This window comes from Leptosomus discolor, chromosome 3 (genome assembly GCF_034619465.1).
Source record: "Leptosomus discolor isolate bLepDis1 chromosome 3, bLepDis1.hap2, whole genome shotgun sequence".
NCBI classification, from domain to species: domain Eukaryota; kingdom Metazoa; phylum Chordata; class Aves; order Leptosomiformes; family Leptosomidae; genus Leptosomus; species Leptosomus discolor.
Genome location: NC_141393.1, coordinates 72345072 through 72360678, shown reverse-complemented (window position 1 = coordinate 72360678; position 15607 = coordinate 72345072). Strand labels below are relative to the sequence as shown.

Sequence of the window (15607 nt, the reverse complement as noted above, 5' to 3'; positions counted from 1 at the left end):
AAAAAAAACACCAAGAGGGACAGAATAAAAATTTTGAGCTAGACAAATCATCACTCAAGTTCAACCTTCCACCCTGTTTTAAAATAAGTGAGAATTCTTATATATTGCAGATTATTTGTATCTTCTCTCCAGAAGCGAGCTAATATTTTGCACTGCTGTTCTCAGTTTGCTTTGTAATTTAAAGAGACATAACAAGCTAATAATACTTATTTGTAATTACTGGAAGCAACTTGTGAAGTAATTGTGATTGAGGACAGCCAATCTATTTCATTTTATGCACCTGACAGTCGCATTTGCAGTTCTGCTTTTTTATTAATTGGATATGACCTTCCCCAAACACATATTTCTATTTTTTTTCATAAGAAGTTCTGATTTTAAGCTTCCAGTTTGCTTCCTAACAGACAGAAAGAAGTAATTTCTAATAAATAATATTTTTAGACTTTATTGCTTGGAAAAGCTATCTTTAGGCATAGTTACAGGGGTTTTTTTAGTCTTTTCTCAAGTTTGAAAAGTAATGGCATAGAAAATTCCCTAATCCAAGCTTTATAACTTGTCGGTTTCATTACCCAATTATTTTTTTTTCCTTTTAAAAGAAGCATTACTGTCAACTTACCCTCTTTGCCTTTGAATCTTTCCTGATCGTATCTGTTGTAGGCAGCTGGAATAGGTTGCTTATTTCGTAAAGTGGGATCCTAGAACAGGTTAAATAGGATTTGTGAAACACACTAAAAGATATTTGGAGGTTTTTGAACTTCATAAAATATTACATGGAACTGCTCAGGAGTATAAAATTATTTCGTTTTTTGTAGGAGTTTCAATGCATTTGAAAACTTCTGGTATGTTTCCCTTCAACAGGAATCTCACAAAAACAGAGCTTAGAAGTACATACTGAAAGCAACAACCACCTGAGGCAAAACTAAAGTAGCAGTAGTGAACTACATTAGCTAAAATCTGTAAGGTTTACGAAATCACTAACTTTTTGTAATGTCTAAAGAACTAGCGCGGGAAAAAACCTGTCAACTGACAACTCATGATTAAGTCTTCAGCCACACACATAAAACATTCCTTGCCAGCCTGATTAACCTAAAATTCTGCTAAACCTACAGAATAAAAACAAATTTGGAGGAAAAAAGGCATTCCGCGAAAAAAGTTTTTAAAAAGCACCAATCTAGAGGCACACTAAACACCAATTCACTCTTTTTTTGTGGACGGCTTAGTTTGCATTCACAGCTGCTCGGAATGGGATGCCTGCCTCCATGCAAACGCAGACGGCACGGGGAATCATCCTGAGGAGTTAGAGAAGTGCCCACGCCTGCAGGGCTGTGATCTCACTGGCATCACAGAGAGATGGTGGGACGGCTCCTGTGCCCAGAGTGTTGCAATGGAAGGATACAGGCTCTTCAGGTGGGACGGCAGGGGAGACAAGGAGGTGGAGTTGTCCTCTATGTCAATGATCAGCTGGAGTGCATGGAGCACTGCCTGGGCATGGATGAGGGGCTGACCGAGAGCTTATGGGTCAGGATTAAAGGGAGGGCAGGGACAGGAGACATTATAGCGGAGGTCTGCTGCAGGCTGCCCGACCAGGAAGACCAAGTGGATGAGACCCTCTATAGACAGATAGGAGCAGCCTCACGTTCACAAGCCCTGGTCCTCATGGAGGACTTCAACTGCCCCGATGTCTGTTAGAAGGACAGCACAGCAGGGCATAAGCATTCCAGAAGGTTCCTGGAATGCATTGATGGTAACTTCCTTCTACAAGTGACAGAAAAGTTATGCTGGACCTTCTTCTCACCAATAACGAGGCGCTGGTGGTGAATGTGAAGCTCAAGGGCAGCCCTGGCTGCAGGGACCATGAAATAGTGGAATTGAAGATCCTTAAGGCAGCAAGGAGGGCACACAGGAAGCTCACTACTCTGGACTTCAGGAGAGCAGACTTTGGCCTTTTCAGGGATCTGCTTTGTGGAGCACCCTGTGATACAGTTCTGGAGGGGCCCAAGGAAGCTGGTTAATATACAACAATCACCTCCTCCAAGCTCAGGAGCGAAGCATCTCAACAAAGAAGTCAGGCAAAACCACCAGGAAGCCTGCATGGGCGAACGATGGGCTCCTGGACAAACTCTTAACACAAAAAGGAAGCCTATAGAGGGTGGAAGCAAGGACAGGTAGCCTGGGAGGAATACAGAGGAACTGTCCAAGCAGCCAGGGATCAGGTTAGGAAAGCCAAAGGCCTGACAGAATTCCATCTGACCAGGGATGCTAATCAATCTGACCAGAGGCCAGTGAGTCTCACCTCTGTGCCCAGCAAGATCATGGAGCAGATCCTCTGGGAAACTATGCTAGGGCACATGGAAAATAAGGAAGTGACTGGTGACAGCACACACGGCTTCACTAAGGGCAAATGGTGCCTGACTTATCTGGTGACCTTCTATGACAAGGTGACAGTGTTGGTGGATAAGGGAAGCATAACTGATGTCACCTACCTGGACTTGTGCAAAGCATTCGGCACTGTCCTGCACAATATCCTTGTCTCTAAATTGGAAAGACATGGATTTGACTGATGGACTGCTTGGTGGATCAGGAATTGGCTGGTTGGTTGCACTCAAAGTGTTGCCGTCCATGGCACAATGTCCGAGTGGAGACCAGTGACAAGTGGTGTTCCTCAAGAGTCAGTACTAGGACTGTGCTGTTTAACATCTTAGTCGGCAAGATGGAAAAGGGCATCGAGCGCACCCTCAGCAAGTTTGCCAATGACTCCAAGTCATGTGGTGCAGTCAACACACTGGAGGGAAGGGAGGCCACCCAGAGGGACCCTGACAAGCTGGAGAGGTGGGCCCATGCAAACCTCATGGAGTTCCACAGGGCCAAGTGCAAGGTCCTGCACCTCGGTCAGGGTAACCCCAAGCACAAACACAGGCTGGGGGATGAGTGGATCGAGAGCAGCCCTGGGGAGAAGGGCTTGGGGGTGCTGGCGGATGAAAAACTGAACACGACCCAGCAATGTGCGCTCACAGCCCAGAAAGCCGACCGTATCCTGGGCTGCATCAAGAGAACTGTGGCCAGCAGGCTGAGGGAGGGGATTCTCCCCCTCTACTCTGCTCTGGTGAGACTCCCCCTCCAGTGCTGTGTCCAGCTCTGGGGCCCTCAGCACAGGAAGGACATGGACCTGCTCAAGTGGGTCCAGAGGAGACCACGAAGATGATCAGGGGACTGGAGCACCTACCCTGTGAGGACAGGCTGGGAGAGTTGGGGTTGTTCAACCTGGAGGAGAGAAGGCTCCGGGAAAACCTTGTAATGGCCTTCCAGTACTTAAAGGGGGCCTACAGGAAAGGTGGGGAGGGACTCTACCAGGGAGAGTAGTGATAGGATGAGTGGTAATGGTTTCAAACTGAAAGAGAGGAGATTCAGTTTAGAAATCAGGAAGTTCTTTCCTGTGAGGGTGGTGAGACACTGGCACAGGTTGCCCGGAGCAGCTGTGGCTGCCCCCTCCCTGGCAGTCTTCAAGGCCAGATTGGATGGGGCTTGGAGCAACCTGGTCTAGCGGAAGGTGTCCCTGCCCATGGCACGGGGGTTGGAGCTAGATGGTCTTTAAGTTCCCTTCCAACCCAAACCATTCTGTGATTCTATGATTTGAACAGTCCCATGCACAACCGACTTGATTCAAGACAGAGCTAATATTTGTATGTTAGAATTAATCTATTTAAATTTAGTTCTTTGTTAAATGCAGTAGCAGCAAAAACAAATCCAAGTATGATTAAATAGCTTTTATAGCAGACTGCCACTGAGTTCAAGAATATATTAGGTTTAATGGAACTCAATAGTAAACACCACAATACAAAACAAATCCTGTCTAATACCTAGATAGACTTAAACAATAAAGCTCTAAGTCTGTCCTCCTGATTTATTACAGGCAAAAGTAAGCTGGTTCAAGCTGTTCCCACTCACGAGTCATGTTCCAGATTCTTAAACATTTGCTACCCTATCTGTCAGAAAAACAGTAAGACATTGTTTGAAATGGCAGTAGTCTCATCTAATACATTTTTTCGCAAATAGATGCAGGATGTCGCTAGTGTTTGACAGATGCAGAAGCTGGCACTAGCAGTTTAATCTCTAAGTAAGAACATATTGAACAAATTAAACGAATACATTCAACCCTTTAAATACTAATAAATGTAATTTAAGTCAAAGAATATCTGTGAAGTTATGTTTGAAAGTTGTACATTCATTGGAACTAAACCAAAACAAATTTTGTATTTAATAAAGACAATAGACTCTCACTTTTGGTGTCACAGCCTTCATATTCAAAGTGCTACTCTTACCGTTGGTGCTGTGTTTGGTGCAGGTCTTTGCTCAGGTGCTCGGCCTTCTTCTCTGGCTTTTACTGATTGAAGAATTGCAAAAATATTCTTGGCGAAGTTCTGAAAAACACGTTGTATACCCATGAACCTTGCTGACTATCTGCATTTCATGTAATAACAACACAGGAAGAAGACACCATTTGGTTAACCTGTGCTTCAAAGGAAAACAAAACTAGTGCACCAATTTTCTAAATAGATGGTTTCTGATTATTTTTCTGTGTCAGGATCCAAACATAAACAGAGTTTTAAGACATCATTGCTACCCCCTATTCCTTAAGGCCCAAATTTTTTACATCTAACTGGCTTCATTACACACAAGGTAAACCAAACTCTTCACAAAGTGCTTGTAACCTCCTTCTCCCCTCTTGCTTACCATGCCCTTACTGTCCCTTTGTAACTGTTCATGCTGTAGTAAGAAGGAAAACCTTTTACTCAAGATTTCCAGAACAAACCTCATGTCCAAGGCCCAGGTGTGTATCCACTAATGAGAGCCTGCCTGCTCACTTTTGGCCTCCTGACAAGATACTTCAGGCACAGTTCCCCTGTCTGCCTAACCTTGTGCCACAAGAAGCTTTCCTCCACCCAAGCATGCTCAACTACTCTTAGGGGAGAGTCCTTACAAATCCTCGGCAGGCTTCCCCTGCTCCTGCACAGAGCAGCTGAGGCAAGGCAGACAGGCAGCCACCTCCTGCGCTTTCCAGCAAGGCTCTTGAGCAGAGCAGAACGTGCTTCAGCTGGTTGTTAACAGGTCACAGGGACAGCCCTGTCACGTTGTGGTACAGTTCTTCTAATATTTATCTTGAATTACAACTTCACTCCATTTGGCACCAAGTAATTTAAGCAGTAGAGCCTTTAATTTTAAATTGGAGGAAGCAAGTACAGAAATCACATTCACAAATCCTTGATTCAAGAGTGATCCAGGATAATTCTAATAACTTCATGCAGTGTTTTGTCAGATAACCAAATCATTGAGGCACAACTGAACAAATTATATCAATCAAGGTTTTTAAAACACATCCGTTGTGGTAATATTAGGAGGACTGCTTTATTCTAAACAAAAATGTAAACGTTAATTAAACTTTTGAAAGGCATATGCTTATTACACTACCACTCAATAGGCATTTTAAGCTATAGAGATACATGTACACAATGTCTGTCATTACTGTCAGTTTTGAGTAACAGTTAATCTGTAAAAGAAACCTTTTATCAATTAAGGAAAATAGCTTTTTTACTGGTTCAGAATATTATAAGGCGTTCACAAAATGCTTAGATTCTTCCAGAGTATTGTATACTAACACTGAAGTGGTGTTAATTAACACCACTGGCATTACAAAACAAATGCATGAATTACAAGACAAAGACTTCTGGGGTGAATTTTGTAGAAATCATTTAGAGAGCTGTAATGCAAAGCTTCTCTAAGCTTGTTCGCTTGACCTCAGTCAGCATGTTGTTAATCTGCTGCAAGCCAGAGGGGCAGGAACTGGAAGACCACCAAAAAACACTTATAAAGGCAAAGGCATTTCTTAAGCAAATCCAGTTCCTTTCACAAACACTGAAAGAACTCACACAAAATGTATCTGAAGTTCTTTTCAGTCAGAAAAATCCTGAAAAAAAGAAAAAACAACCACCTTTGAAGAGCTGTGAGCCATGTACGTATCAATTATACGAGGATACTCAAAATCAGCTCTGTTCTTCAGAAAATAAGTCTAAATTACATGCTTTTACTGGGAACTCAGAGATTTCTCCCAAACTGTGGACTGGGCAGCATCTCAATGACAATTCTTGTCATTGCTGTGCTTTATCACATACTGTCTCTTGGAAACAACAAGCTACTCTGTTTTCAGAAATTCAGGAGGAGAAACTAGTTCAATAACAAGAGAAGGAATTTCATAAAAGTGATTATCCATGTAGAAGCCAAGTCTTCTTCCAGTCACAAGCAAGCTACAACCAGCGATGACCATATTTAATTCATACAACCTACAGCTAACATACTCTTAAAGTGAGCTTAAATTTCAAATTACGAATTTTTCAGAGGCATTTAGCATCCCAGATTTTAATAGCTTGAAATTGCATGTCCTGGACCAAATTTTAAATTATATTAGCTAAAAAAAAAAACCCACGGGATTTTCTCCCAGCTGCTGAAAAAAGTCACTAACAAGCACCGAATTGCAAAGTGTTCTTGCTGATGTCTTTTTTTCCACAGCATGAAAATGCAGGTCCCCCAAGGCCACAACTAATATCTGTTCGGAAGGGGAAAACACAGCAGTGTTTTAACAAGCACTCGAACTAGTATCATCATCTTGCTGTTCATTGGCTTGGTCAGGGATGTGGGATTACATTACTGTGACAGAAAAATGATGGAACAGGAAGTCCACTGCAGTTATGAACGGACTTACAAAGCCCTGCAGAGTTGCAAGACTGCTAAGTTTTGATTGTTCATCCCTTCAGAGATCAGAATATGAATATCCACTAGCTTCTGCCCTAGATTTAGTCGAACTTAATACTAAGCAAAACATTTTTATTACACACACACACAAAAAATGTACCTGCTTCTCTACACTAAGTCTTAAAAAAAAAAAAAAAAAAAGGGGGGGGGGGCCTCGAAAAATTTTTCAGCAACTACCAAATCAGGCTTTTGATATTGTCTTAAATAAAGCTCTACCATAATAGATTTTTCTGCCCATCCTCATTCCACCTCTAAAATGAAGGCTCATGCACTAGATGTAAACTGGAAGGGAAAACAATGGTAGCCAAAACCAATCAATAACAGCAGCTATGGTCAGATAAACATAATCATCTTACAGAAAGAGAATCCCACAGGCTCTTTAGGAAAGCCTGCAACAGTACGTACATTCTCAAAATTCACTGGCAGAGATGCTCTGTCCCTTGCCAACATAGTGACTAACATACACCAAGTCAAGTTACTATCACTGATGTTAATTTAACACCAAGCTGTTGGATGAGAAATGCCAGAGCAAGTAAGATCAGCCTGCTCTGCTGGGGAAGACTTAATGAAGTTACATCACTAAGACTCCTTTTGTAATAAAAATACTTCCATTTAAATATACCACAATTTATTCTAAAAACCGGCAATATTCATTCTGCAACCTGTCTTTAATTTCCGTAACTAGCCATAACCCCAATGCTTATTAACAAAGACTTCTAGTTACAAGAGCAGCTCTATCATGCTAGCAAAAAAAAGAAAAAAAAAATTTCCAAACAATGATCATAAAGGAGAAATATTGATTTCAACTTCATAGAAAACAGTTCTTGAGGCAAAAAATTAAAGAAAAGTGTATTTCATCTCAAGCATCTAAACGAAAATAAGATTAAACTAGAAGCACATACACTGTTACACAGCATGGCTTATAGGGTTCAAAACTTTCCTGTAGCTAAGTTTTAACCAATTTTTAGTAAGATTTTACATTCTGTTATTTCACTGCAGAGAGAGAAGAGCCTAGAAACAACTGTATAAACTCAAATCAACTCTTATTTGAGCTGACAATAACGATTTCTTGTTGGACATGCATCTCGGGACGATCAAGAGCTGCAGAATGCTATGAACATTGTCCAAACTTCTAGTAGGGCTGGAGAAGGAAGAATCAAGCCTCTACCACACTTCTTTACATGTTCACTTGATGTGCTCAGACATACTGCTAAGTCCTTTGCAGGCACCGACAGACTGAAAGGCATGATGCAGACCCAGAAATGCAATATTCCCATCACATATTTTCAGCAATTCCTATGTACCGTATGACATGAAAAATGTAAACAGTATTCAGGTGGTCTTATAGAAGTACAGCAGAAATTAACAACATATGGAACATGAACTGATAAGCTGTATATTTAAAAGAAATTATTTTGCACGTTTAAATTTAAAGCAAAGATTTACATCTGGAGTCCTTCATTTAAGGCATCACTCTCCTATGCCTAGGAATCTGTATCTTCAACTTGTTAAACTGTTCACCAACACTGAAGCTGATCGCCTCTCCTCCTTGCTCTTCTAATTTAAAGATAGTCCTAAAGCACTGCATTTCATGTTGCGTACTAGGTTGCCCTCAGAATCAAAGGTTGGACATATGCAAGACTGAGATTCAGGGACAGTCGCAAGCAACTGCAAGCATGCAAATACATTGGTAGAACGGCTACATGAACTATCGGTATTCTCTGTGCTGCGCATATTCAGACCATAAAAATTTCCATAATTCCTGAGCCAGCATCTTTCTTCTCCTTACACCAGAACCCTTCAGATAAAGGCTACAGCTAGAAACATGATCTCGAATTATATAGTTGTGATGAAGTAAATCCTCCTTTTTGAATTACATACACATACACCTCTCCCATTTTCCTTATTTACTTTCATTTGAATAACACGTAAAATGCACGAGATGCTCAACTGCACTGGCAGTCATGTTTGCAGAGAGCTCATGGTCCCTCTCAAACTATTCTCCATACACTTTTGACTGGTACATACTGTACTACACTAAGTCATACAACAAGCACATTACCACACACACAATTTTAAAAAGAACTACCTAAATAAACAGGTTGTCTTAGTTGTGCTTTCAGGACAAAACTACTTAAAAAATGCGCAATAAAGTACTGAAATTTATATAGCTAACCAACTGAAGCTGAGTACAAGACTTTAGTTTTTTATAGGTTCCCTCATCTGACAGCTTAAAAATAATTTTCATAAAACTGAACTTGGTACTAACTGCTGGGGAAAAAATAAATATCAGACACTTGCTTTTGCAAAAAGTTACTCTGGGAATCAAATAACATTTCGTTATGTTCCAGTCAAAAATTCATTTAAGTATAAATATATAGTTAAGTATAACTGTACTTAATGGAAAACATAGCTATTAGCCCTGTATATTTGTGGACTATGTATTCAGTAAAAAGTTCCACTCTCACTTGTTCCATATTCACTAAATCTTTATAGCAAGAGTATTATCTGAAAGACAACTGAAACATTTAATTTGAAATAGAACAAAGGTAATTCAGAAGTATGAAAGAGCAGCAACACTGTAATATCCTGAAGATACAGGACAGCATAAAATCTGCTCAAAAATCCCCCTCATATAACGCAAGTTTATTTTTCCTATGAATGCAGTATATGGATATACTATTTTTTTAATAGTTATAGAAGTAGTGCCTAAGAGTGGTGGTTACTTCATAGCCAACCAAGATTTTCTTTCAGGAAACAATGCAATACAGCAATATAGCAGAATACACTACAGATTTTTCTGACAAACTTGAGGTACCCATTTACAAAACAGAAGTCATTATTGCTCAATATAGTGTTTATAATCTGGCCCATCTTTCCTTCAAGTGCTGTATTCAAAATGTCTACACTAGTACCCAGCAGCAATATAACAAGTCTTCCCAGTTTTATCAAGTAAGCTAATATAGGATAAAGTGGAGTCTGGGAACTTAAGCTATACCAATGCCATTACACTTGTGCACAGCCATTTAAAACCATACGCTTGTTCCATTTGAAAGCACTAATGAAGATACTAGCTGCTATTAACCTGGCACACCTTTGCCTTTTCAATTTTGCTATTAAGTTCACCACTACTGTCAATTTCAGGCACATAGAACAATTCTGCCACCTAGAGCCCATATATAAAGTTGCTTTTACAATCAAATAATTTTTTTGAAAACAGCCAAAATTTTACTCTTCAGACTTTTTAGTTGTCAAACATGATTAAAATGCTATTATTCTTGCTATAAAATTATTTTAATTTAAATGTTTTCCAGTTACAAGATCATATAAAAATTTTCTGAAATTCTGATTATAACTGTACTATTAACACCCTCACAGGTGACTTCACTTGTAAGAATGCTCAAAAGGTATCAGAATAAAAATATGAGAACTGAAAGTAACTGGAAAAGTTATTTCTCACAGCATTTACTTCAAATATGTTCGTTACTGTTAAAAGGATCAACCCTACAAATAAAAGACACTAATTTAAAAAAATGAAGTACACCAATACTAACTGCAGCGGTAACTTTTTCCAGGTGACAACACACAACCAAAAATATTGACCACCATGAAGATGAGACTCATTTGGGGAAAATGAAAAGTTATTTAATACTTATGTAGAGAAATACAGAAAACCACAAAGGAGTAACATTTTGAAATAGCTCAGAGGAAGACACCGTATTAGACAAATTTGCAATTGCGGGTTACATCCAAGGTAAATGCCACATACCAGGAAAGCGCTAATCCCTCTAGCTAGGTCAGCTATAAACCCCAGTCATCTTACTCAGTTCTGGACTTCTCATCACCATGCACACAAACATACCCAGAAGCTGCAGGTGGGGTGGTAGGAAAATAAAATCAGGATTACAGAATTTAATACATACAACTCACAGTCATGCTCTATAAAATGAAGTTAGAGCTGAGTCCATTACCTTCTGTATTCACGTTCTTTTTTACGGATACACTGGGCACCATCAACATTTTTTTTCCAAAGAAAAGTATAGATAACCAGTATATTAAAACAGGACTGCAATAACTAAAAGATATCAAATCTGAAAAATGATGACAGTTTAAAAAAAAAAAAAAGTTATTTATTTAAACAGTTTGCTTGTTATACAAAATAAGATTCCTGTGTTTTCAAAACAAAGACTAAGAAAAATATGTGCTGGATAGCCCAGTCTAACTCTTTCATATAAGAACAGAGAATAAAAAAACACCAGGATTAAGGCAGAAAAACATTTTATTTTATTCAGGCTTACTTCCTACTTAATTCAAAAGAAAAAAGGATAACTTTTATATATAAAAAAGCCATACTTGAGAATATTCTCTTAATTTTTTGGTAAATATTAAGCAAGGAAAAGATTAACTACTCAGATTGCGAGCTGTTTAGCCTGGAGAAAAGAAGGCTGAGGGGAGACCTTATCACTCTCTACAACTACCTGAAAGGAGGTTGTAGCGAGGCGGGGGTCTGCCTGTTCTCCCTAGTAACAAGCGATAGAACAAGGGGAAATGGCCTTAAGCTGCACCAGGGGAGGTTCAGGCTGGGTATTAGGAAGAATTTCTTTACTGAAAGGGTTGTCAGGCATTGGAACAGCCTGCCCAGGGAGGTGGTGGTGTTTAAGAGACGGGTAGATGTTGTACTTAGGGACATGGTTTGGTGTTGGTAGAGCTAGGACAAAGGCTGGACTCTATCATCTTGGAGGTCTCTTACAACGGAAACTGTTCTAAGATGCTAGAATCAAATTGGTCAGTCTGCAGAAGTGAAGCAACAGCAAGTAATAAATGAGATCTTTGCTTCAACATTTCAACCTAGACCTAGCAAGTAATATGCACATAAAGAAACAACCTTATATTGACAAAGAGATACAGTTTCACGATCCAAAGGTTATGAAACTAGAAGGACCAAGTTTTACATAACTCTGATCCCATACCAAGTTTTAGTGCTCTAAATAGTTTTTATGTTAACAACTGATACCTGCATAAGGAGACCGCATCTGATCATTCTTCCAATTTATACACAGCTAATTCCATTAGAAAAATGTTTACCTCAAATTCAGATTTCTGATGTCCAACTCACACGGTTCTACTTCAGTGCCTTTACCTGTAGCGTACCCAGGTGCACCATAACGTTAAGGCACCGCACGGGGCACTCTGGACTCCTAGCGCCTTGTGGTGTCTTCAAAAGACCAACGCAAGGCTCAAGGAAGAGAGGAAAGAAGGGATTTACAGATCTGTTAAAAGAGGCCTAGAAAATCCACAAAAGCAGCAGCCGGACAAGTCCCATGCTGTTGCTGCACCCAGATACATAAATGTGTCTGTGTATGGACTCACGTACACGCAGCACGTAGAGCCACTGCTCCAGCTTCTTAGTCGAAGTGATTTAAGAAAGGTTATGTGGCACAACCTTTAAGACTTCCCATATGTTTGACAGGATGGATTATGTTATTTCATCTGTACGTAGGGTTAGAGTTCACTTAAGAAAAGGTAATTCTAATATCCTCACAACCGTAAGAAAACATGACTGAAGAGTTAATAAAGTTTTAGCAATTATCTCTAGCTTATCCCTATGTACTGGGCCTAGCCGAGATGGAGTTCATTTCCCCCACAGCAGCCCTCATCGTGCTGTGCTGCGCAGTGGTAGCCAGGAAGGTGTTGATAACACACCCGTGTTTTGGCTACTGCTGAGCAGTGCTTGCACAGCACCAAGGCTGTCCCTCCAACATTCCCCTTTCACTAGTAGGCTGGGAGTGGGCAAGATGCTGAGAGGCAACATAGCCAGGACAGCCAACCCAAAGTGACCAAAGGGATATTCCACACCATATGAACGTTTACTCGGCAATAAAGCTAAGAGAAAGGAGGAGGAGGAGGAGCATTCGTTGTTTACAACTTTTGTCTTCTGGAGCAACCACTACGCATACTGAAGCCCTACTTCCCAGGAAGCAGCTGGACATCGCCGGCTGATGGGAAGTAGAGAGTTTTTTGCTTTCCTCTGCTTCCACATGCGGCCTTTGCTTTTATTAAATTGCCTTTATCTTGACCCACAAGGGTTTTCTCCACCTTATTTTCTCCCCCTGCCCCATCCCACGGAGGAGTGAGAGTGGCTTTATGGGCACCTGGCATCCAGCCAGGGTCAACCCACCACATCCTACAAAGAAAAGGATGAAAGGTTTTGGTTTTTTTTTTTTTTAGAAGACATCAGAAATGCTCAGAGCTCATTATCCCTGCAGGAACACTGGCTAGTTTCAAAAAGTTATAAATTCACAAGGCCACTATTAGTGCATTTCCAAGATTCCAGTTTTAATGGTTCTCTACACACAAGTAGAGCATGTTCAACCCAGACCACCCAGTTACCATGCTGCTTACCTAAGATATTATGAGCAATCTGGGAGATTAAAAAAAAAAAAAAAAAAAAAAAATCAATCAAGTACATCAGCTGTCACCAACAAAAATATTCCCTCCAAATACATCTATGAATGCTGAAGCTCCTGCTTAGGCTACTTTAATTTGTTCCTACAGGAAGAATTCAAGTGCCACAAACACATTTACAGTAGAGATGTAATGAGGAGGTTTTTCCTTCAGAAAAGATTGCTGAAGCCTGCTATGGGAGACTATAAAAATCAAAGGATTATTCAGGAAGGAAAGATAGAGGAAGGACATGAAAGGAAGGAATCAATTTCAGTCTAAACACAGGGTTTTTTCTAGGTGTTCAATGGTTTGTTTTACAAAACAGCCAGATACTTATCTAAAAACATCTACACAACAGAACTGAAACCTCTGCAAAGCAGTAATTCAAAACTGAACACTCCAAACACTTATGATGGTACCGGAGAAGATATCCAGTTCTATATACAAATGTTCTCTCAATAAAGAAGTTACAAAAATAGTATTTGTTAGAATTTTCTCCTAAGATTTGCAGTTTCAAAAGTGTCGATACTAACTGACACATCTTCACCAGACAACATTTCAGTTCAAACTGATTTAACATACATAAAAATCTGATAAACTTAACCTGTTGTCCAGAAACAGGTTCCACAGAAAATGCTGTGACTACGTTATCAAGAATTCATTCATACCTTCAAACATGATGTAAGTAAGCATCTGAAATTATGTCTGCTTTATACAAAAAAGACCACCACTTACAGCAGCGAGAAACCTTTTCCAAATATCAATCTACAGATTAAATAATTTTAATTTTTTCCTCTTTAAACTTCTCTCCCTACACCTGTACTGCTGCTCTACCTCAGCATATCCAGCTGTACCAGGTATGAAGACAGCAATTCCCTTACCCTGATTTTTGTGCGTGTTTGTGAAGAACGAGAATTGGACTGCATGAAGAGTGAGGACAAGCAGAAGATTAATTTCTTAAAGCCCCCAACAATTGTGGCTATTAAAAAAACGGTAAAAGGAATTCAGAAGCAGCTCTAGCACCAAGTACTTACATTGCTTTTGAAATCTGACCAAATTCTCCATTGGTTAGACTGTCAGTTGGCTCAAAGCAGCAATGTTCTGTTGCATGCCTTTAGCCAAACCTGGAATTAAATTGCTTTAAACAATATATCCTCTCAAATAGTTCTAAAAATAAGCTACTACAAGAGGAAAAAAAAAAAACTAAACCCAAAACTTAGACTAAACAGATGCAATTTGGCTCCAAAAAGTGATTACATAAAAATGCCACATTATTCATAAAATCTACAAGACTACACTACAGACTTGGGGAAGGCCAACAGATGTTTAAAACAGCCAGTTCAGGATGACTCACCCACTAGTGATTAAATCAAACGCTGTATTTCCAAGAGAATGTAGAACTGTATAACAATCAGTCAGAAAACTATGGAAAAATACTTCAAGAAAAAGTTCCAAGTATAACATAAAAGTAAGCAAGCAGACAAATGCAAATTCTAGAAAACTTAAAACCAAAAGAGGACAGACAAACTGAAATGTTTGTAATGTTTGTAATTTGAAATGTAAATGAGTGATAACCTGTCCCAGATCATTAGAGCACTAGGGCTGTGAGTTCCAAACATGAGTGGGACAGTATAGACACTTCCAAAGAAGAAAACAGTAATTATGAGAGACTCTGTAGGTTGGATAAGTGTCAAGAAGGGAAGCAACGCAGTGATTAATTCTTTAGCTGTCACAAGTAACTGTTTGTTGGAGCAACTGGCCAAAATAGTCGCAAAAGGAAAAGCACCTCTTTATTTAGTCCATAGTACCTACTTCAGAGAGGTAGCTGCTGAAGAATATCCTACAACAGGAATACAACGCACTCAAATTCAATGTTTTTGTAAACAAAACAACGAACGCCTACAGCCAGGAAAAAATCCACCACTAATTTCAGCAAGGGAGCTACGTTACAATGAAGATCCTATCAAAAATTTATGAAAAGCGGCATCTAAAAGGGCAGAATGCAAGTACCATTGTGAAAACTTTTAAAGATGTTAAAAAAAGAGCACTACATCACTGGAGACTTTAATAAAAATCCTGGAACAGTTCTATAAAGCAAAAAAGGCTATTTGAAGCAAAAAGGAAACTTCAGAATCAGAAAACGTGTCCAAAATGAGAAACAGTAAATACTCCATAAATATAGTTAAGATGATTGCCGTCTACATAGAATTTTGAGGAGCATCTTGCTGGAGGAATCAGTACTTTTTTTCAAACACATCAAAAACAGAGGAAACCCACCAGAAAGCTGGTAAGGACGATAGGGTATTTTCTTTCATTGTGGCCTGATCTTCCTAATATTTTGCTTTTGCATCTTAAGCTCTCT

At 39.6% G+C, this 15607-nt stretch overlaps 1 protein-coding gene across 1 annotated transcript in view; it reads right to left on the bottom strand.

Annotated features, from left to right (window-relative positions):
- CDC73 (cell division cycle 73) overlaps positions 1 to 15607 on the bottom strand; it is a 115095-nt gene that overhangs the window by 83348 nt on the left and 16140 nt on the right. The window contains exons 8-9 of the mRNA XM_086462567.1: positions 4317 to 4415; positions 614 to 692 (exon numbers count right to left, since the gene is read on the bottom strand). Coding sequence (XP_086318693.1) covers positions 614 to 692; positions 4317 to 4415 — 178 coding nt within the window. The remainder of the gene's footprint in view (positions 1 to 613; positions 693 to 4316; positions 4416 to 15607) is intronic.